This window comes from Tyto alba, unplaced genomic scaffold (assembly GCF_018691265.1).
Source record: "Tyto alba isolate M040663 unplaced genomic scaffold, T.alba_DEE_v4.0 Super-Scaffold_10, whole genome shotgun sequence".
In the NCBI taxonomy this organism is placed as follows: Eukaryota; Metazoa; Chordata; class Aves; order Strigiformes; family Tytonidae; genus Tyto; species Tyto alba.
The window spans coordinates 1,905,916-1,928,632 of record NW_024881262.1 but is presented as its reverse complement, the minus strand read 5'-3'; the positions used below and the strand labels follow the sequence as shown (position 1 = coordinate 1,928,632).

Here is a 22,717-nt window from a genome sequence, read left to right as displayed (position 1 = left end):
ACCTTAGTAAAGAGCTCCTGCAAAATCAGATGCATCCAGGCAGGCAATTCTTTAGAGGCAAAGTAAAGAGCTATTACACTGCAACGTAACAAAGAACGAGACCGTGACCATACCTATATTTCATGCCCGTTTGCTTTGCGGTGGATTCTTTTAATGAAATGTGGTGCTGAGGGGTGAATGTCCCCAGACTGCGAGCGATAATAGCCACTGTCCGGAATTTTGCCCGGGCTGCATTCACTACGTTCGGGGTAGTGGTGTTCTGCTTGCTGATGAGCCTGTCTTCACCATTTCGACTCTTCAAGTTGTGCTCTGTGCAGGCGATGGACACTTGCATCGCGCCCTCGGTGCCCCTTCAGTGACCGTCCAGGTCGCGGCCGGACCCCCCCCCCCCCCTCCCCGGCCTCTCCGGGCGCCCCGAGATGGGCTGCGGGCTGCCCAGCGGTGCGGGGGGCCCTGTCCCAAACGCCGCCGAGGGAACCCGCCGACCTTGAACTCACAGAAGTAGCCGAAGCAACGGTGGGGACTGGAGGAGGGGGGGGTGTCTCCGGGGGAGCCGGGCGATGCCAAGAGGAGAGAAGCCAAAAGGCACTTGCCGAAGCGATGGCGAGAGCAGGTCTCAGCTCGCTCTCCGCTCTCCACCAACCCACCCCCCCCCAACCCCCCCCCCCCTCTTCACCCCAAGCCCCCGGTCGCAATATTTGCGGCTGCTTTAGACAAAAGCATCCATCCAGTCAGGCGCTTGCAGGGACATAAAGCTGCTCCTTCATGATGAACCGCCGCCGGCTCTGCCTCGCTGCGGGGCTGGCTTCTGGTCGCTGGGGGGGTTTAAATCAAGGCAGGCACAAGGGCTCCGGCGCCCGCTGGCCCACGAACTGCTGAGCAGGCAGCCTTGTCGGATAAAAGACCGGCGAGATCCATCGGTTCTCCTTCGCCCAGAGGGCAGCAGCTACATCCCACCCAGCGCAGCCCACCCAGGGCGAGGGGCGGCGCGGTGCCGGCTCTGCAGCGGGATCTCCCCCCCCCCCCCCCCCGCCTTGTCGGGAACCCGCGGGAAGCGTGGGAACGGGTGGGAACGGGTGGGAACGGGTGGGAACGGGCCTCCTTTGTGCTCAGGGGGGAAGGCGGGCAGATGCTCCGCGTGAAAACAGCCGCCGGCATCGCTAAGCGAGCAGAGGGCCTCTTATAGAGGGGAACATTTCCATGTTAAAACGGGCTCATTATGAAAAAAAAAAAAAAATAAAAAAAATAAGGGGGAGGGGGATAAAAATCCCGTTTAACACATTAATCCCATGTTTCTGGCACCCGGTGCTGCCGCCTGCAGACCCACACTCGCAGCAGTGCCAGGGTTAATCCCTTCTTCCCCCCCGCCCCCCCTCCCCCCCAACCTCCCAGCATCGCCAGCCGAATAAGCCGCAGCGCAAAAAATCTTTGAAGCAAACGGTCCCCGTGTCCCTTGCTGCAGTCGGGGCTGCAGTGGGAGCAGGGAGCCCGTGCCCACCTCCCCCCGGGGTCCTGGCTTTGGGTGCTGATCCCCGCCCCGGGCTGGAGAGCTGCTCACCGGAGCGGTGGGAGGGTGAAGTAGGGATGGAAGGGGGTTGGGGTCACCCTCCAGGCCCCCCCCCCCCACCCCCCCAGCTCGGCACTGCCACCCAGCAGAGCAGCCCTGGGGATGGGCGGGGGGGTGAACGGCGGTTTGGGTGCACCCCGGGCGCAGACCCACGGGAGATGGGGTGCGTGGGTGGCAGCGCAGAGCGGGGGGGGGTGGGTGAGGGCCGCGGGGCACCCGCTGCCCCTTCCCCAGCCCTGCACGGGCCAGGGGGGAAATGGCCCACGGGGGTTCCCCACACCCCCACTCCTAAATCTGCCCTCGGGGGGGCTGGGCTGAGGCGGGGGGGGCCCTCTGGGGGGTCCCCTCGCCCACCTCCTGCTCTGATTTCCTCCCCTGCAGCGGGGATACACGGTGGTTTTCTCCCCCCACCCATCCTGCTGAGGAGGGGGAGTGCGAGAGCGGCTGGGTGGGCAGCCAGCACCCAGCCCAGGCCACCCAGCACCCCAGGCGACAGGGCGAGCAGCTTCTGATGGTCGCTTTGCAGTTCATTTATCTAATTATAATATCATTTCGTATCATTTCACACCATAGCATACCATATCATGTCATGTCATACCATACCATATCATGTCATGTCATACCATATCACATAATATAACATAATACAACATAACATAACATAACATATTAGAGTGGAATAGAATAATAGAAGAATAGAATAGAATAGAATAGAATAGAATAGAATAGAATAGAATAGAATAGAATAGAATAGAATAGAATAGAATAGAATAGAAGAATAGAATAGAATAGAAGAATAGAATAGAATAGAATAGAATAGAATAGAATAGAATAGAATAGAATAGAATAGAATAGAATAATAGAATAGAATAGAATAGAATAGAATAGAATAGAATAGAATAGAATAGAATAGAATAGAATAGAATAGAATAGAATAGAATAGAATAGAATAGAACAGAACAAAAGAGGAGAGGAGAGGAGAGGAGAGGAGAGGAGAGGAGAGGAGAGGAGAGGAGAGGAGAGGAGAGGAGAGGAGAGGAGAGGAGAGGAGAGGAGAGGAGAGGAGAGGAGAGGAGAGGAGAGGAGAGGAGAGGAGAGGAGAGGAGAGGAGAGGAGAGGAGAGGAGAGGAGAGGAGAGGAGAGGAGAGGAGAAAGAAAAGAGAAGAGAAGAGAAGAGAAGAGAAGAGAAGAGAAGAGAGAAGAGAAGAGAAGAGAAGAGAAGAGAAGAGAAGAGAAGAGAAGAGAAGAGAAGAGAAGAGAAGAGAAGAGAAGAGAAGAGAAGAGAAGAGAAGAGAAGAGAAGAGAAGAGAAGAGAAGAGAAGAGAAGAGAAGAGAAGAGAAGAGAAGAGAAGAGAAGAGAAGAGAAGAGAAGAGAAGAGAATTGCTCATTAATGCTTATAAAGCACATTTCTTTGAGGGTGGAAAGCATTCTATCAGAGTAAAGTGACTTCATGATATATCTTCCAAAAGGTGATGAGCAGTTAATCATACAGCAGACCCACAAACTCCCAGCTGTGAGCGATCCCCCGCCTCAAAATTCTCCTTCGGATTGGGGGCAGACGGACCGCTTGGGGTGAGGTTTGGAGGGAGGCCCACGGGTGGGGTGGAAGTCAGAAAGCTAAATAAGAACCAGCAGAAGGAACGGCTCCGCCTTGGCCACAAGATTGAGCTTTGAGAGAGTTTCCAGACACCTAATCAGCGAGTTACTATCGGAGATCACACGGAAATGCTCTCAAATACCCAGAAAAGAGCGTGTCGTCCAGGGGCACGTGCCCTGGGGGTTGCTGACACCCGGGTGCCCCACGGTGCAGCCTCATCCCAGGTCTCCTCCGTGTCCCCGTGGGGCCGGGGGCTGCGGCTGGAGCGTCGGGCACCTGCAGGGCTCTGCCTCGACAGCGCAGCCAGCCCGGTGCAGCCGAAGCACCCGCTCAGCTTTTGGAGCCCAGCTTTGCATTTCTAGAGCCCAAAGCAAGACTGACAAAACCAGAATTATTTCTCTCTCCGATGGACGCCCAGCATCCTCTCGCCGGGCGCAGAGAGCTCAAGAAGATGTATTTTTACACCTTGTTCTATACGTGTCTAGAGAATTCCCGTTGCAGCCAGCAGCTGGCTCTGCCGAATGGTGTGACGTGGTCCTGGGGACATGGCCAGGTCACTGTCACCCAGGTCCTGGTCACCGTCCCTGCTGCCACGGCTGCCCGTGCCCTGGGGTGCCAGGGAAGGGCCAGGGAGGGGACAGAAAGGGCCAGTCATGTTCTGAGCATATTAACTCAAGCTGCTTAGCTTCGGAGGGGTTACAGTCCCTGCCAAAGAAATATGTATTTAAATATGGGATTTATTTCATTTCCCTGAACAAGATAATAATTTCTAGACTAAAACATTAGAATAACATCATTTTGGACCATGGAAATCCTGAGCTTATCGAACAAGAGGTACGTGAGAGCCTCGGTGGAGGATGGTGCAGGGGTGTGGTGGCAGCTCAGGCTCCGGCCAGGCTCCCCGTGTCACCTCAGTGCCACCAAACTGCTACAGATGCAGCTGTTTGCCAAGACACACGTGTGCATTTCCCCCCCTCCCCACACCCCCCCACACCCCCCTAAGGAAGCTGACCATCGCCCGTTAAATAACTTGCTCAAAATGCTTCGTCAAGCAAATCTCCTCTATCGCAGATGCTCACAACCACGCCGGCTTTGCCTTGCCCGTGAGCCCCGCTGGCCCCCGCCCCAGCAGCCGCTGCATCCATCCCGGGGTCCAAAATAAAGACAAAAACACAGAGCAGCTCTAGGCAGGTGCAGAAGCCAGGAGATGTTCTATGGCTCCTACACAAATACACGTTTCAGTGCCCTGGACAGTCTGTTTCTTTGCCCAGGACTTTGCAGGGGCGGGATGACGAGCATCGCCGCAGAGAGCACAATGGAAATCTTCAAAAAGGGAAAAATACTTTATTCGGACCCGGTGTGGTCCCTGCGGAGGCACAGAGGGGAGCTGGGGCCGTGCTGCTGAGCGGGTGATGGACAAGCCCTTCCCCAGAGCTCCCCGCAGGCAGGGCTCTTGCTGTAACGAGCAGGAAAAAGATGCTTCTGCAGCCCAAAATATAAAAAGAAACCGAGGTCCTTCGGTCTGGGTTGGATGAAACATTTCAAGCTGATGCAGACCTGGCCCTCTGGCACGGCTCAAGCTGAATGCATGGCTTTCATTTTTCCTTTTTTTTTTTTTTTAAAAAAAAAAAAAAGTCACCTCATAGTGAAATAACTTTGAAATATTGCACCAACTCTGGCTTGAGACTTTGCTTCTTGATGGCTGCAGTCACAGGCTATCTCCACGAATTACTCTGCCGTGCCATTTTACCAAAGCAGAGCATTTCACTGAACAAATATCAACTAGCATCTTATTAACTTAATTAAATCCAACCCGATTGCCAGCTAAACCTGTGTTTTCGGTAATACCAATACGCTGCATGTAAATTGTGGCAGGCTCTGTCAATCTTTTAAGATGGCAGGTCTTAATTTCATGCCCTTCTTGCTCAGACCTCAGCAGCAGGCTGTATTTGCGACTGCCACATATATTAATTAATCAATGTGCACTGCACAGGCAACAGGGCGACGTCAGCTGAGGAGCACGGGGTAAAGGTAGAGCAACCGCCTCTGCCTCCGTCCCTGTGCCGATCATGTTTTATCAGGTAAAAGCTTTCAGTGCTTTTATAAGAGAAAACGCACTGTGGAAGTCACACCGTGGCGTTTGGCAGCAGGTTGCGGTATGGAGGAGAGCTGGACACCAACCCACCTGCAGCCAGTTACCTAAACCCACATCCCTGCGTGCTAACCAGCAGCCCAGGTCACCGACCAAGAGGCCATCTCGACCCCTTTCCGCTCTTTAACTGAAATTCTTCAACCTCGAGAGGAGACAGCAGCCTAACAGAGCAGAGGACGTAGCTGCTCATGATTTCAGCATTCGTGACAGAGTTTTAACCACGTTGGACGTGTCACATAACCACATGGGCATGTCAGATGTCAGCGAATGCCAGATGAGCCCCTCTGCAAAGTTTCTTAGCGAGAAGCCTTCCTTTTTAGCAATGCATAAAATTATTTTCAGTTTAGCTACTTTTTGTTTAGGTTGTATATCATATATCATTGTATATAAATTTGTATAGTTTTTGTATATATAAAAATTGTATATAAAATTGTATAGCATATATCATCGAATCACAGACCGGTTTGGGTGGGAAGGCACCTTAAAGCCCCCCCAGTGCCCCCCCCCTGCCCCGGGCAGGGCCCCCTTCCCCCAGCCCAGGGGGTTCCCAGCCCCGTCCAACCTGGCCTTGAACCCTTCCAGGGAGGGGGCAGCCACAGCTGCTCTGGGCACCCTGGGCCAGCGCCTCACCCCCTGCACATTAAATATATTATGATATAGCGGGGGTGTATATATATATATATATCTCATAGATTGGGGGGGGGAACAGTTAATGATGTTTTCCAGTGCACTTGGGGGCTGTGCTGAGAGCACCGGGCTGCTCACGCCGGGTTAACACTTGTGCAGCCACAAACCTCTCGCAGGGCTCGTGGAGGGATTTTGCCAAGTCCCGTGGGGGGGCTGGTGTCCCCAACGGGTGCTGGGCACCTCCTGCGAGCTGAGGGTGCTGGGTGCCGCCGAGCGAGGTGCCTGGGATGCTCAGCCCTGGGGTGCTGAGCCCCCCCACTCCTGCCAGCCTGGGGCTGCGTGCCTGCACCCCGCGGCAGCTCAGGGGCATTTACTCCGTGGCACAAAACCAGCCGTGGGCTTGTCCCACCTCCTTCCAGGGCAGCGCATCTCGCCGGCCCCACCAGCCCCGCGGCGGGCGCGCTGAGCTCTTGGGATGGGGGGGGGGGGGGCACAGCTCAAACAATTGCTATTTCCCCAGCCCAGCGCCATGCTATGCAGGAGCAGAAGTTGATGGTTCTACCCCTGCTCAGGCGTGACTTGCCCCCCCCCCCCAGCTCTCTGCACACCAGCAAAACCAGCACCTCAGCTGGGGGTAAAAGGCTGCGCAGCCCTCCTGCTGCATCGCCCTGTTGCTGCCTGCCCTCCGCACCCACGGCCCGGGAGCGGCGAGGTGGAGCAGGACGGGAGAAGTCACCACTTCCAGGCTAGGAACCCGTTAAAACCAGGATTTGAGCTTTCACGATAGAGTTTTAACCACGTCGGACGTTTTTTGACAGGCGATCCGTGCCGTGGAATTGGATCGGCCGAACTGCGGAAAGCTGCGTGGAAGCGTTAAAAAAGCAGCCGGCAGGATCCTGCCCCAGAAGCCTGGGGAACGCAGGGTTCAGCCCTTGGAAATTTCCCACCTGAAAAATGCCCTCTTTTATTTTCTCTAACAGACCAAACCTCGCTACAGCCAGCACAGTCTGTCCACAGCTGCCTTTCCCAAAAACCACCACAGATGCTTTAGGCAGCAGTCTCCAAGACTGGCCTTCACGAGAGGGGTGTTAATATACTGTCACAAATCCTTGGTTTTCAGACTCCCACACGATAATTCTTCCGCAGCACAGCAGGGTGCACTCAGGGAAATTCTGTGTTATGTCCCAATAAAAGTTTCACTGGGCCATAAAAGTTCTGATGACAAATAGAGCCCATGCGCATCTCTCAGCCATTTCACTCCGGCTCAATAGCTGTTTGAAACCAGGTTTCCTGCTGGGCTAATTACTTCTGATTGCAGCAGTTCCGTTACATCTCTGCAAATTGGGCTGATAGGGACACCGGCGAGATAACGAGCGCTGCCACCCGGGAGAGGGGGGAGAAGAGCCCAGGAGCGAGCTGGCTTTAGGCTGCAGCTCCCAGAAGGGCTTCTAGGGTTTTAATTGTAATTAACAGGCAAGCCCTGCTGCAGTGGGATGCTCCCAGGCCCAGCCTGAGGAGTGGTCCTGCCTGAAGCAGCAGTGATGAACCCCGCAGCTCTTTGTAGCTCTTTTGGGTATATCCAAACCCAGGAGGAACGATTCTTTTTGATAACGACGCTGGCAGCTTGGCAAGGCAAGGAGCTGCAGAACAAAAGCACTGCGCTTATCTAGCAAACAGTCGTCGTATTTTCACTGGTTTCACATGAAAAACTTAATTTGCATTTGTAATTGCACTTGAGGAAGACTGATCAAAACTCCTATTAAATGGTTTTTAGTTAAAAAGCATCTTTCTGGCAGGTTTGGCAGCCAGGCAGGCTGCAGGACCCCGCCCAAGCACATGAGATTTGTTACCAGCTCCAGCCCTGTGCCCACCGGCCGGGCTCCGAGGGCTCCATCCTCCCAGAAGGGACCAAAACTGGGAATGTAACAGCACGGACAAACGGAGCCAGACACGGACAATGTGTGAAGGCCGGAGTATAAATAAGGCAGCAACATCCCAGCCCCCGGGGAGGCACGCTGTACGCAACTGGAAACGCCACCCTGTTCTTCTGCAGTCCTCACATTCACCTTACAGGTCCTCCAGGAGGTGTTGAAAAAATAAATGAATCAGAACTGGTGTGAAAGATACACTAGCTTTGCTTAATTCTAATTAGAAGTGAGCCCGGTGCCAGCAGGGTGATAACTGCAGAGATGGCTTCGCTGCAGGCAGCACTGCCGAGGGTTTGTGCTCTGCCCGAGTGGGAGAAAATTCGCCTGGTCCAGCTTCCGAAACCCACTCGGTTTCAGAGCCGCCCTCCTTTTTTTTTTTTTTTTTTTTTTTTTTTTGTCATGCATTTCTATATGACGCGTGCAACCCGGACATCACATAGAGATCCGCTCACGGGGAACTCGTGAAGAAACTCCCGTCTAATTTTCAGTCCCCCCCGGGTGCCCAAGGCGCCCGCTTGCCAGCCCCACGGGTGCTCATGGGCTGCGCCGGGATCCCGGCCGAGAGCTGGCAGCACCCCCGGCACCGAGCAAGCCGCCTGCCACCAAAGCGCCTCGCCGCAGTTAGCCACCTCTGCACAACAGTCAGTAAATTCTCACTTAGTTTAATGTGGAAGAATCGATACTGAAACCAAGACCCGGAGCTTTCCGTGCCTTACGAAGAGGACGTAAGCTACCAGGTGCCTAATTCAATTAATCAGTCACTTATCCCTGCAGGTGGGAAGCATCCACCAGCACAGTGCCTACCGCCCTGGTAGCTGCACTACCCCCCACTCCAAACCAGGTAATTTAATTTTTCCATGTTATCTATTTCATTCCTCAGATGACTGAAAGCCTGTGGCTTACAAGACGGGCTCCAGAAATGACCGTTATTTTAATGTATTGTAATACACTGAACAGGATTAAACATGATTAAAACACTTGGAGCTGCACGAAGCTCCGTGGCACAGTACGAGAGGGTTCCTTGGCTTTTTTTTTTGGGGAGGTTGAGGTTACCAGGCTCAGGGACAGCCCGTGCCCGCGGGTTGCTCAACGCTTTTCTCACTTCTCTGATATTTTGGGGGGGGGGGGGGTCCAAGGCCACTCACTCCCCGTCCTTGCGGCGGGGCAGAGCCCGGCTCCGGGGCACCCGGACACCGGCCTCCCCCCCCCCCACGAGCTGTTAGATTTCAACCACAACCGGTATTTCTACCACAAAAATATAAAATAGTTAAAGGCAAGTCAAGAGTCAAGGAAGGCGCTGAGGCTGGCAGCTTACGGCAAACACGCGGCTTCCCATTCTGCCGTACTCAGATTCTAGACTGTGCGTACAGAAAATGCGGATTTCTCCCAGGTGCTTTGCACAACCTGATTGGTAAATGTATTCCAAATAAAGCTCAGCCCAAGCTGTGCTCTTCCAACTTGGCTGTGCTCGTTGAATGGTAGATTTTAAGCAATTATGTATATTGCTTTGTTACCCATACACGTCAAATATCACCCAAGCATTACTTGTAACAGCTCAAAACTCTCAATTAACTTATATGAAGAAATATGTTGCTAAGGTCTCGGTCTTGGATGCTGAATAATACACAACTCCATTCTGCCCTTTTCTGGGACACGCTATAGCAGATGGATGACTAATTATCGTGCAATAACTTCTGATTCTTTGAGAAATGCTGGCAGAGGGTCAGAATAAAGACGAGCTACAGCAGACTGCATTGTTTGCAAAACTTTCTCCCAGTGGGTGCCCCTTCAGCAAACATCCCCCTCACCCAGGAGTTCTCAGCTTTTGCTCGAGCTGTGCCCTTCCCCAGCCGGGGACCTGCATGATTTGGTGAGCAAACTGAGTGAAAACTGAGTGTTTCCATCAGTGATTATCTTATATAAACCAACACTGAATAATAAGCACTATTAAAACAATAATAATATTATTTAAAATTATTAAAAATACTATTAAAACAATAACAATAATAATAAAATAAATAATAATAATAAAATATTAAAACATCACCTCCTCAAATAGTACTTTTTTTTTTTTTTTAATAATTTTAATTCTACTCCTGAGATTCTCTCTTTGCGCTCCAACAACCTTTCTAATTATTAAAGCGGGTGGCACAGGGTAAGAATCCCATCAGCTACACCCAGCAAAGCTGTCACAAGACCTCACTCCCTGCATTGGAGAGAAAACTTCACACTGACCAGCACTCCCAAAATAACGAGAGGCATCTGCTGGAATTAGTCATTGAGGAGAATTATCACATCACCCAGAACAATGTCATTTGCTGAAATGCAGCAGATTACTAAGAAATTATCTTCAGTCCAATTAATTTTATCATTGCCTTTTCACAGTGCCAGGCTCCGCTTTGGGGAATGTGATACAGCAAAACCCCTTGCGTCAGCACTTCCACCGCGACTTAGTTACTAGCCTGCATTGATAGTGGGAAAAAAAAAAAAAAAAAATCACCACTGCAGGACTTCTGGAATCTGCTTTTAGCCTGAACAGGGTGACTTTTCCCACCGGGACGTCTCGCCGGAGCCGGCTCTGGGCCGGTTTGGTGCTTGCCCGTGGGTGCAGGCAAAAGCCAGGACTGCGAGAACTCGTTAGCTCCCTAATTTTCCCTCCACTCCCTTTGGACTCAGGGGTAAAATATTGCTCTTTTCACTTCCAGAGCCCTCTGCAAAGGCTTTTTAACTCGGGGTTTTGTCATGGTTTGAGCTCAGAGGGCAACTGAGCAGCACCCAGCATAAACCAGGGCAGGTTTTTTGCACCCAAGGCAGGAGCACGACGCGCCTCAGAGCGGCACAATGCCATTTTAGGAAATTAAATGCAAGGCCCTGTCTTCAGGTGACCTCCAAGCGCTGCCAAGCACTTCCAAGCCAGGGGGCTGCTGTACCTCCCAGGGCCAGTGCTGGCCAGGCAAGTAGTCCCTGATCTCCAAGCCCATCTCAAATGGTATCGAGCAACCACTTCCATACTGGAACGGCGCCCATTTAATTAACAAAAGGATTCGCAAGAGGCTCGCTACTTATTGCCAAATGCATAACCACTCAGCAGGCCCTCAGGGGAAAAAGAATAATTACTCTTGCGATCCACGGGGTGGCTTTTTCTGCGGCGAAAAAAAAATGTGCATTTTGTCAGCCCAGCCGAGATGGGCAACTGAGGGCTGGTGGGGGGAGCCACTCACCCTGCCGGAGGCTGGCCAGCCCTGAGCCCCCCCTGACAGCCTCATCGTGCCTATTTGGTCACACTAAGCCCCCCCGTGCACCCCACAAACACCCCAGGGAAAAATAGCAACCGTGCTACTGGAATTATGGAAACGCCGTGTTGTCTTCTGGAGTCATTCGGGCATGGGGATGGAGCCAAGCAGCTAGGAAAATGCACGCTGAAAACAAGGGGAAAAGGAAGGCTTATCAGGCAGGAGCAGGTCTGCGGCAGGCAGTTTAGCTGTGGAAAATGCTGCCTGGGAAGTCAGGCCCCCCCGGCAGCATCGGGGGGCTCTGCCCGATGGGGAGATGCAGAAATGGAAAGGTGGTCGCCTCAGTATGGGGAAAAACACAGCACAATAGAAATGTTTCAAGCGATCATTTTGACTTGCTTAAACTGCAAAAAACAGCTCTGCCCCGTGTTGGATTTGTTACTCCCGTGGTTTTACTGCAGTTGGTGCCGGGAAGCGGGTGCAGGCTGGGGCCAGGCCGTGGGGCAGCCCCACAGAGGCTCCCCCCACGCCAGCACCCCCTCTTCCAGGGCTGCCATCAGCCCTAACCAAAATCTCCCTCCACTTCCCTGACCTGGCAACTCGCTCCTGGTGCTGGAGTAATTCTGAGGAAGAGGAGAAAATGAGGGGTCCCTGCGTCCGACAGCTCTCTGTTAAAATTAAGCTCGATGGGAATTTCACTGCAGCTTTGCCTCCTCTCAGACACTTCCTCTTTGATCCTGCCAAATTCTCCCCAACAGCCCCAGGTCTCAGAACAGCACTTTTTATCCAGAACATTTTGCCTTCGGAATCTGCTAGGCTGGAATTGCATTTCCAGGAATGTTTCCTCTTTACACTACCCCAAGCTTGCAAGCCCTGCAAATTCTGAATGCAATGAAAACTCACTATTTATAATCCTTAGTGTACAAACTAGGATTCATAACCAAGAGAGTAAATCAAAAGAAATCTCTAAGCACAGACGGGGCCATAGTCCTGCACTGCTGGGGCTGAAAAGGGACATTTTCTGCTCATACTGGGAGACCTGCAGTGGGAGGGATGGGCGCGGGGCGGGAGCGGTAACCGCAGCGAGGGAGAGAGATGTTGGAAGAGCAGCTGCCATCACGCGTGGTTATTTCTTTCAATTAAGCAAAACGAAAGAGTTGCGATTGCATCAGTGTTGGGTTTGTATTGAAGACCAAAATCCATTTTTATTCCACCTGAGCCGTGGCCATCTGCGATGCCAAGTGCTGAGGCAGCACTGCCGGAGCGCCCTGGCGATACAGAGACCTGCTCTCAGCCTGGCCTTGAAGCGAACCTCGGCAAAGCCTCGCCAGAGCCTGGTTTTATAATCATTTCCTAAAGGATGGAGCTTTGAAACAAGCCAGCAACCCCGAAAACTGCTAGAGGAGGCTTAGCTGGTATTTTCCTAAACTTACCTCCCCCCCCCCCAGGAGCCACCATTCAGCGGTTTGCGTCACCACGATGTACGGCGAGGTCCCGATCTCAGCAGATCCCAAAGTCACCCCAAAGACTCCCAGATAAAACCTGGTTTAATCAAGACGGAACGGACCGAGTTTCATCCCGGGGCACGCCTGCAGACTGCAGACTTCAAACCTGTGATGTAAATAGATCCATAAATATCCCAGACTTTCAAGTCAGCTCCCTGGGGAGATGCTGGACGGGCTCCACACCGGCGATGCCGCGGGGGGGAGCGGGGAGCGGGCTCAGCAGGCAGCACCCTGCCCACGGAGCTGGCGATTTATCCAGCATCTGGCAGGGCAGGCTTTCAAGCTGGAGTCTGACAGGAGCAGAAGGTGCGTGAAAAGCAGGAGCAAGCGTGCAAAGTCCTGCTCAGCCCCGGCGGGAGCTGCCGCTCGGCACGCAGCTGAGATTTATTGCTGGGCTGGTGAACTGGGAGGACAACGTTTGTTTTTTCTTCTACCCACGGCACGCGGGGAGCTCCTCACCCAAAGGCGCGAGTAACCCTGGAAGTAGCAGCGGGGTGGATCTGAGCTTTTGCACGGCTTTTGCACTGTTGTCGAGGACCTTACCCTGCGAAGGGACGCGTGCGTGCACGCGCGTGTGCACCCATGTGAGCAGGCACGCACGCGCGTGTGGATCGCTGGGCGATGGCAGCAACCAGAAAGCAGCAGGGCCGGGGAGCCGGCGTTGGCGGAGCAGCTAAAGAGCTCCTCCTGCTGAACCCAGCCGGAGAGATGGACCGTTCTTCCCCGGGGAGGAAAACAGGATTTCTTTCTTCAAGGAGGAAACGCCACGCTACAAACACCACACACACAAGCGGATGCCCTGTCTGCACCCTAACCCACACGCATCCCCTGCTTTCACCCCGTCCTCCCCGCTTTGTGCGTGGGCTGGGCAGGAACCCTACAAAAATAACTCAAAACCCAAGGAGCAAGTGGAAACTGGTGTCATTTGGGAAAAGGATAGGCACGGGGATATCTGCCATCACCATTGCACTAGACAGCAGGCTGTATAGTTTGAACAGACTGAGAAAGAAAAATAAAGCCAAACACACACTGATGAAAAATTATGCTGGCTATTAAAAAAAGGACACAGCTGGATGCAGCTCTATAGATCAATCTGCACAGGAAACAGGGAACACATTAACGCCGTAAGCTATATCCCAATAAATATAATGCAACTCTGCTCTGAACTGAGCACATTAGGACGGGATTACGGTGCAGGATTAGAGGACCACATCAAGCACTCTCGTATATTTTGCCATCTAAAGATTAGATATTTTAAAGCCTTGATGCATGAAATGAGCCCGACCAAGGGAGCTTGGAAAAGCAGCTATGGCCAAGTGATTGTTCCCAAATTCCCCTCTTCTGTGGTAGCCCTGCAAGGGTATAAACTCAGCCCCAGTAGGAGGGGTAAGGGCTGAGGAGCGCGAGCTGCGCGCTGGCCCATCCCTTGGGCAGCCATCCCTGCGGACCGGCCACACAGCCCAGGCGATGCCCGTCAGCAGGCCCAGGGTGAAAATTCTAAAGGAACTGAACAAAAACACAATGATGCCTTTCCCAGTGTATCGTTTCAGCTTTCTGCCATTTAAAAATTTGCTGTGCTAGAGGTTAAATCCACCCCTTCGTATTTAATAGCCTTTGATGGCCTCGCCCGGATCCCCGAGAACATTTTGAACATGCTCACACTTTCAGCATCCAAAACTTCCCAGGACAGTGAGCTCCCCAATTTCATTACAAGATGCAAGGAAAGCGTCTTCTGTGTTTTAAACCTGTTGTCCGGAAACTTTGTTTGCATTCCCCCTGGTTCCTGCATTATGGGAGACAGCGAGTTACTTGCTACGGGCTATTCCTGATTTTACACACATCCACTGTAATCCCCATCAGTCATCTTTTTTCCTAAGCTAAAAGCCTGTTTAATCACCCGGCGCAGGGACAATCCCATCGCTCAGAGCCCTCTGCTTTCTCTAGCCCAGCTTACCGTATGCCTTTGAAACAGGATGGCCAGTACAGACTGCAGGATTTGAAATGTCAGCTCCCAGAAATTTGTTTTAAAAGCTCAGTATTTTACGGTTATGCATGTTACATTTTCTAAAATGGTGTTTGCCTTTTTGTCTACCTAACCCAGGGACAAGGGGGGGTTTTTCCTTCTGCGGGAGCGTTTTATCTTTTTGCCCATGCCGGTCGGTGCCTTTGGTGGTCGCCACAAAATCCTGGTACTCACCAAAAGCCTTGGGCTAGTTCCCTTACCCGCGTGCCACAGTTGTCTCGGCGAGGTTACCAAACTGGAGAGCCTCTCTAGTAAATTTAGCAGGTTTGATCTCGAGTAATACTTAGACAGTAAGTAACGATATAGTTGAAGAATGACATTCATTCTGGCACTGCAGACTGCGTATTTCACTCCCTTATTGCTTTTCCTGACACAGACTTGCACCGACGCGAGACACGCACCGAATCAGACATACAAATCACAGCCCTTTTGCCATTAGTTTGTTCCTCGAGCTCTTTGGTATCTCCTCTTGCTGTATTTAGCCACAGTAAGTATTTTAATTTTTCAGAATTAAGAGATATTTGCTACCCAGTCATGGCACTATTTTTATCACCAGCATATGCGGCTGTTGTGCACCAGCACGAGCCTCCTCCTCCTCATGCATCAAACAAGACCACAAGTGATTTGGGGTAAAAGAAAAAAAAAAAAAAACAAAACTAGTGAGGGTGAGTTTTACCATCAGTTCATCTCTGACAATGTGTGGATGCCCTCTCTTCCCCGCGGCTGCCAGGCCCAGCTCCTTGCTGCTGATGATATTTCCCATTGCAACCAAAAAAGAAAAGAAAAAGGACACATCCTGCAAAGGGCTACCTGCTGGCCAGTCTTCGGACAAGAGCTTCAGCGTGACAATCTGTAATTTCAAGTTTTTCATTAGCTTAACCTCCAAGAGCAACACGAACTGGGCAGAGCATCCCCTGCTGTCCGGGATGCGGGAGCTCCTGAGGGTTTCCCGCGGGACAGCTCGGGGAGGGATCGCTCCAAATGAGGTGAGTTTGCTTGTGTGTTGTGGGAGGAACTCGCCCTCCCTGAACAAAACCTCAGCGAAATGTAAAATGGAGAAAATACAAAGAGAAACCCACAGCCCCAGCTGCAAAGGCTGCTGCGTGGGTTAATCCAGCAGCTCCTTGGGAGTCCCTGACCCCCATAAATTCCTTCCACCTGCAACGTTTGCCAGCAGCGTGTTTTGCAAAAGTTGCCTGGGTTGCTCAAACCACGACATATACATATAACATTTCCCCTTCGGGCTCTCCAACTGCAGCTGCCCGAGCGCAGAGATGCTATTTTAGCCAGGCGTGAGCAGAATACTGAGAAGTTTTACAGCCACAGCTTCCCAGCTGCGAGGACAGACCCAGCCCGCATAGCTCGGCCTTGAAGAGCCGTAACCCCAGCAGAGTGTGTACGGAAGGAAACACCCTGTTGGAGAATAAGACACCAAATTGGCTTTGAAAGTGGCGTTTCGTCTGAGAGAAATACTATTGTCATCAGAAACAAACTGAGCTCATGCACTGCTGCGCTTCCAGTTATTTAGTAATAGGCTGAACTAAGCTGTATTTGCTAAAGTAATGAAAGGAAAAAGAACTAATCACCCTACAAATAAACCAGCTTATGCGTATTTAGTAAGTGTTTCTTGTTAACGATTCATTACTTTCCACACAAAATGAAATAGCTGTTAATAAAAAAGGAGGGTTTCATTGGGCTGTCTTTAGACGAGACCTATGGGTATCTGAAGACATGTCTGGAAGGCAAAACAAGCCATGCTGGCAAAGAAAACGTTCAAGCTCACCGTAAAACTAGAAGAGCCTCTGTACTTCTAGAGGAGCAAAAAATCTGCAGAAGGCGGCAAGTGATGACTGCTGGAAAATCCCTCCTGCCCTGCAGCAGAGCGCTCTGCGCAGCCCTCTCTCCTGCAGAAGTCTTCCTTCTCCGGGATACCACACGTGAAACGCAATATTTTACAACTGTTCCTGTCAACTGTGAAAAATGCACGTGCTTAAAATTAAGCGTATGCTCGAATCCATCAGCTTCAATGGAAATTAAGCATGGGATTTATTTTACCACGACCGAAGGCTCTGCCGAATGAAGACCACTCCACTCGATAAGCTGAGAAACAGAGAGGTGCACGGAGCCCGTGCTGGAGCCGAGCGCGCGACCGCAGCCCTCGGCACCGGGGAAAGCCTCACAGCCAACACCAACCCCCCCCCGGAGCACAACACAGTCCCAGAATATCTCATTAATGACTTTTTTTTTTTTTTTTTTCCCTGTGACTTAGAAAACTCATTTTCCAGCAGGTTTGGGGGTTGGGTATCCATCCCTGCAGAAGTTTTCTCCTGCAGGCTGGGCGCGATTTTCCACGCGGCAGCACGTAGAGATGAGCATTGCTGTCCAGTTTGGGCCGGTGCATTTTTGGCTCGGCGGGAGTCAGACTCAGTCTCAGACTCAGTCTGCACATCAGGGCAGTTTGCAGGATAATCTCCTGCAAAAAAGTGGAGGAAACTTGAGACACTAGATAACTGCTTTATGGGAACACTCTGTGACTAAATGGTACTTGTGCTTCTCAGCGAGGGCGCAGGATGTGTTAAACTATGTCTGGAGGGGACCAACGCCATAGAAAGTGCAGAATTAACAGATAAATAAGGTAAATTATAATTTTCGTGGGTGTACTAACACCAACCGCTTCAAACACAACTGCCACATGGGATTAGGATCATCAGAAGAGGAGCAAAAGAGTTTCTCATTAGAAGGGAAGCAAACTTCCCGAGCCAAAAAACCCAGTTAATCAGAATATCTCACTCGGGGACTGCACCGCTCCTGCTAACTCGGAGTGACACCAGGGATTACTTCTGTCATAGCTCGGCTCGGAGCACGGCGTCCCTGGGACGCTGTTCCACTGCCTTTGGATGTTTTCCCTTTCCATCACTCAAGCACCGTGGGCTCAGCTTTTTACTTATTTACATCGGCTTCCAAAGCTGCGTAACCCCAACTTGCTCCAAGGACTCCCAGCCGGTGCCGGCAGAGCAGAGGTACAAAACCCTTTGCCATTTCTTCGGGCGCTGGCTCCAAAGCACTTTTCACACATTCGGTCTTCCCCAGACGGTATCTCCAAACACCAACAAATCTCCCCAGCCAGCAGCTAAAACCGTGACACAACCGTGCCGTTTTCATAAAAAATAGTAAAAGTGTTGTCTTATTTCAATTTTTAAGCTCAGACTGGCCACGAGCAAAAATCAGTCTCTAGGGAAAGCAAATGTTTTGAAGAAAATGTTCATTTATTCGAAGCACAGAGAGCGTATCCACTTCCCATATGTCATCCTTTTAAAAGGAATCTCTTGAAATAAAACAAAATGACAACCGGTAGACTAAGCACATGGATGCCTTCCTCACCCATCGTCCCCCCAGCCTCCACCCTCTGTCCCCTGGCTGGCCCTGCTCCCTGCGTGGATGAGCTCCTCTCCCTCGCGTGCTCTAACACACAAAAGATGAATTCCCCAGCTTGAACCCCGCCAGGCTCTGGTTCTCAGGCTTTCAGTCCGTTTGCTCCAGTTTTAGGGCAGAGCGAGGACAGACATTACATCGAAGCACCAGCCACAGTCAGAACACCTCCGTTCTCCATGTTTTCTTTTCTCTGTTCAGTCATTATCTTTTTAATGCCCATAAATAAATGAGTTTCCATTAAAACACCAGAAAGGGTAAATACTTCTACCCAAATCTGAGAGAAGCCGTTCTTGTAGATGGACACAAACAGCTAAGTTTAGAAGAGAAGAACCAAATTCCAAGTTTTGACCCGGTCACACGCCTTTACCGTTGCTCAAAGCCGTGCTAATCCTTACAGTGCTCAGAAAAGTTAAGAGGAGAAAAGCTGCCAAACCCAGACACGGCGTTGCGATTTGCTGAGCCTGCCCGCAGATGCTCGGCCCCGTTCCCCGCGGGGTTTAATTTTTTTTGTCACCACCGAGTGCCCCGGCGCGGGACGCGCAGAAATACCTGTACTTCATCCCCGTCTCGGCTGGGACGGTCTCTTGCAGCGACAGCCCGTGAAGGTGCAGGAATTTCTCCAGCTGCTTCAGCTCGGCGGCTCGGCTGGGTTTCCCCGGCCAGCCCCCGGCCGGCGGGCCGGCTCTGGGACCCGCGCTCGGCTTCTTGCTTTTCAGGAGGGCTTCGCCCGGCTTCGGCAGGCTGGGCTTGTGGGGTGGGATGTCGGCGCAGGAGGGCTTGTACAGATGCATGGTCCACGCGCGGAGCTGCCGCGAGGGCCCCTCGATGCCCGGCGGGCGCGGGGTCCTCAGCGGCTCCCCCCCCCCACCGGCTGCTGCGAGGAGAGCCCCGTGCCCTCCCACACCCACCAGTACGAAGAGGGTAGAAGCCCGGTTGGTTGGTTAGTTAGTTAGTTAGTTAGTTAGTTAGCTGGGTAGAAGGAGTTGTGTTGCCCACGAGGACCGCGGGACTACGGAGCGGTATTTTTCTCCCAGCCGTTCTTTATGTTATTGCAACAAGCTCATTTTAACCGACGCCCAAGGTGGATTCTGGCCAAGGTCAGCGATCCTGTTCATCTGCCGAAACCTATAATGGTCATGTAACTCCAAGGGATAAGGACTGCCAGTGGGAATAGAGCACCGGCCCCGTTTCCCAGGTCTTATATTTAGATAATAAGAAATATTTGTTTGGGATTCAATCCAAGGCCAGTAAGCGTAAAACAAATATTCTCACAGGGTTTATTTCAGGCCTTGGGCCGGACAGATGAATGCTGCAAGCCTCTCCTATGCAAGTCATTAAAACAGTTTGTTTTCTCATAGTCCGTTGTGAACTCCCACAGCTCAGGTTACCTGGTCTGTAAACCTCCCCGGTAGCTTCAGCCTCCTGGGGCTTTGGCAAGTGATAAGAAAACAAAGGCTAAGGAGCAGTCAAACACCAAGAACTAAAAAAAAATAACCTAAAACCAAACAGATAAGGGCAATATTTGAGAAAGGAATGAGCTACAGGCATCGGAGGCAGGGCAGGGATTTGGGGGGCAGCGTGCCCCCGTAGGAGCTCGGGCACGGGTGGGCAAAGCCCCTGAGATGCCACCAGCCTCTGTGGAACCTCCCGCTCCGCAGAACCCGCTGCCTCTCGGGGGCAGGTACGTGTCTGAGCACTGTGCTTGCAAATAAACGTACCCAACCGACAAGCAGGTTGTTTCACCACTTCTAAACGGGGGAAAAAAAAAAAAAAAAAAAAAAAAGTTTCTGGTTCTGAGGGTCTTCGTCCCAGCAGGGTGACGGGAGCAACAGCAACTGTGTCACCAGAGCCAGTGCCCGAGGGCATCCAGCACCCTCCCGTCAAGACAACATCCAGGAGGACCACGGTAGCCTTTTCTGGCCAACACCAGCCCACAGCGAACAAATCAGGACAATGACACACCACGGAGGTAGATTTCTGAGGCTCTTGTCTAAAAACTCAAGCCATTTTCTGGCGGTCATTTCAGTCCCAACTACATCGGAGAAATAAGTTAAATAATCAAACGATGGATGTATCATGAACTCAACTAATCCTTAAATCTTTCAAAGCAGATAAATGAAGACTGATCCCAAACCTAGAACATATTTTAAAAGATTATAATTCAATGTCCCCGAGGGGAGTTTGGCAGGGGCATGTGGATTACTCGGTTATTCTTTCTCTGCAACCGAGAAAGGTCACGAGAGCACTAACAGACCTCCTCGTCCCCGACGTCCCAGGCTGGGGCTTGTCTGGATCAGCACCGTCAGAGACTTTGTTTTCCCAAAAGTTCTTCCCCCGTGCTTTGCTCTTATAGATTTGTTTAAGACCACAGGTGCCTGGCTGGGGGCTGGTGTGGCCGGTGAGCACCGTGCCCAAGAAATTGCTCAGTCTTAGTCTACAGACCCACTCGTGTTTCCTTCATTGGGCTGCTTCGACATTTCTGCACTTAATAACGACTTGCTCCATCTCTCATAGTTTTATCTCATTTTACTTCCAGTTATCCTGTTTCTAATTTTTATTCTAATGACATTTTTATTAATTTCTAATCCCAGCATGTCTGTAAGATCTCAGTTTGCGCCGGGCATTTCCGGCATCCCCCTCCTGTCCGGGATTAGGGAAGATTTCACCCGACTTCTCAGCTGAAATCCCCGCCGTTACCGAGGCTTTTGTGTAGAGCCGGGCAAAACGCCGAACCCCCCCTCGGCAGCAGCCCTGTCCCTCGAGGGGAACAAACCCCACGTCCTCCCTCCTCCCCAAACCGCCCTGAGCGACCGCGGCCGCCCTGTCCCCCCGGTGCTGCTGTTGGGGGGTGGTGGGATGGAGACAGCGACGCCAGGCAATTTGTATTTAGGTTCCTATTTCATTAAGGGTCTTACTCGGCGCAGGAGATTAGTCGCATGTCTAATTTCCACTAATACCAAGATCCCCTTATATATATATATATATTTTTTTTTTTTTTTTTTTTTAAAGGAGTAAGATCAGATTCCAGAGGCTGCGACTTTTAGGATCAATGGCATTAGAAATTCAGCAGCTGCAGGTTTCCCCTCCCCAGCGGCTCATCCACCGCCGCAGCCCGGGTCCGAGGAGGGAAAGGAGACCCAGGGCCGACAGCACCCAGCAAAGTCTCTCCTGCCATTTTCCCCTGTCAGCCCACGCAGTCCCCGCGCAACGGCAGCAACTTTTCAACGAAAGTCAGACAAAACTACGGTCGCTTGGACAAAACATGAAATCAGGCTGAATAACCACAGGCAGGTTGTGCTGAAGAAGTTGGGGAAGCTAAGAAGCAAGCTTGCAGAGTTGTCGGCTCTAATGCACAACCATCACAGGGCAGGGGAAAAAAAAAAAAAAAACAACACAATAATCAGAGAAGTCAGACTTGTAAAGCCTAAAGGGTTTCTGTTATTATTATTATTATTGTTATTAATAATAATAATAACAATGATAACAATGATGATGATGATGATAATAATAATAATAACAAAATAATAATAATAATAATAATAATAATAATAATAATAATAATAATATTAATAATAATAATAATAATTTTTGTTGTTGTTGTTATTAATCACCATCCCCACCATTTCCTGGCAGGCAGGTTGCCACCGCGGGGTACGTACCTGTGGGGCATGCCGGTGGTGTAGGCGATGGTGTACTCGTGGGAGAGCTCGCAGACCCGCAGGTACCAGTTCATCTCCAGCTCCCGCAGCAGAGCCAGGCGCCGGGCACGCTGCTGCGGCTGGCTGGCCCGCGCCCGGCCCTCCTTCCCGCTTTCCGCGGAGCTCTTCAGGGCTCTCTCCCTGCTCCCCAGGGAAAGCACCGACTGCTTCCTCAGCTTCAGCATTTCCTCGGCGTTTTTACCCCCCACGGTCCCCGTGCGGGCCGCCAGCATTTTGCCTCCTGCCCCGGCGCGAAGGCAGCACCCCCGGCACTAAGTCGCTGCCCTCAAATCATTTAAACTGATTTTCAGCCCGCACTTTCCTCCCTCTATAACCTTATGCCGGCCACGAAGCTGTAATTAGATATGTGTCTGCGGAGCTTAACCAGAAAGAAGAGCTGCAACCTTCTCATGGAAACATCTGTAGCAGCTTCCCGCCCGCCAGCCGGCTTCGCTTTGCACCGAGTAAGGAGGACGGTTCTTCAAAAGCACCGTATGAACACGTGCAAAGCAGCGCACCGAAACTGGGCTTGTACAAAAGAAGGTATTTAGATGGGTAGCGGCGGCAAAAAGGGTCCAGCTCACTGAAGGTGTAAACGCCGGAGTGCTCCAGCCAGGACAAGCCACGCGTGACAGCAAACCTGCAGCAAACGGCAGCGCGGACGCGGCCGGGGAGCATCAGTGTCCTCACCCTTAGAGCTGAGCCGGCCGGTCCATCCCTCCTCCTCCTCCTCCTCCTCCTCCTCCTCCTCCTCCCACGTGCAGTGCCTCAGCCTCGCGGGCCGCCCCGTCCAGCAGAACCCGCCGTCCTCCGAGGGATTTGTGGAAACTGGGGGATTTGACCACCCGTAAGATGAGAGCAAAGTCATCGCTTTTCCCGGTTCGTTTGTTTGCCGAGCAAATGGTGTTTTGGGGAAAACGTATGAAAGGAGCGGATCCTAGAACTGAATTAATT

General features: G+C 51.7%; 1 protein-coding gene across 3 annotated transcripts in view; it reads right to left on the bottom strand.

Moving 5' to 3' along the window:
* KCNAB1 (potassium voltage-gated channel subfamily A regulatory beta subunit 1) overlaps positions 1-22,468 on the bottom strand; it is a 70,367-nt gene extending 47,899 nt beyond the window's left edge. The window contains exon 1 of one of the 3 annotated variants that reach the window (XM_042798766.1): positions 21,725-22,468. In XM_042798766.1, the coding sequence (XP_042654700.1) occupies positions 21,725-21,996 (272 nt within the window). In that variant the 5' untranslated portion in view covers positions 21,997-22,468. Of the gene's footprint in view, positions 1-113; positions 1,271-18,614; positions 19,187-21,724 lie in introns of those variants that run through there. The other 2 variants (XM_033000069.2, XM_042798775.1) reach the window with 2 other exon arrangements.
* Between the last annotated feature and the right edge of the window lie 249 nt (positions 22,469-22,717).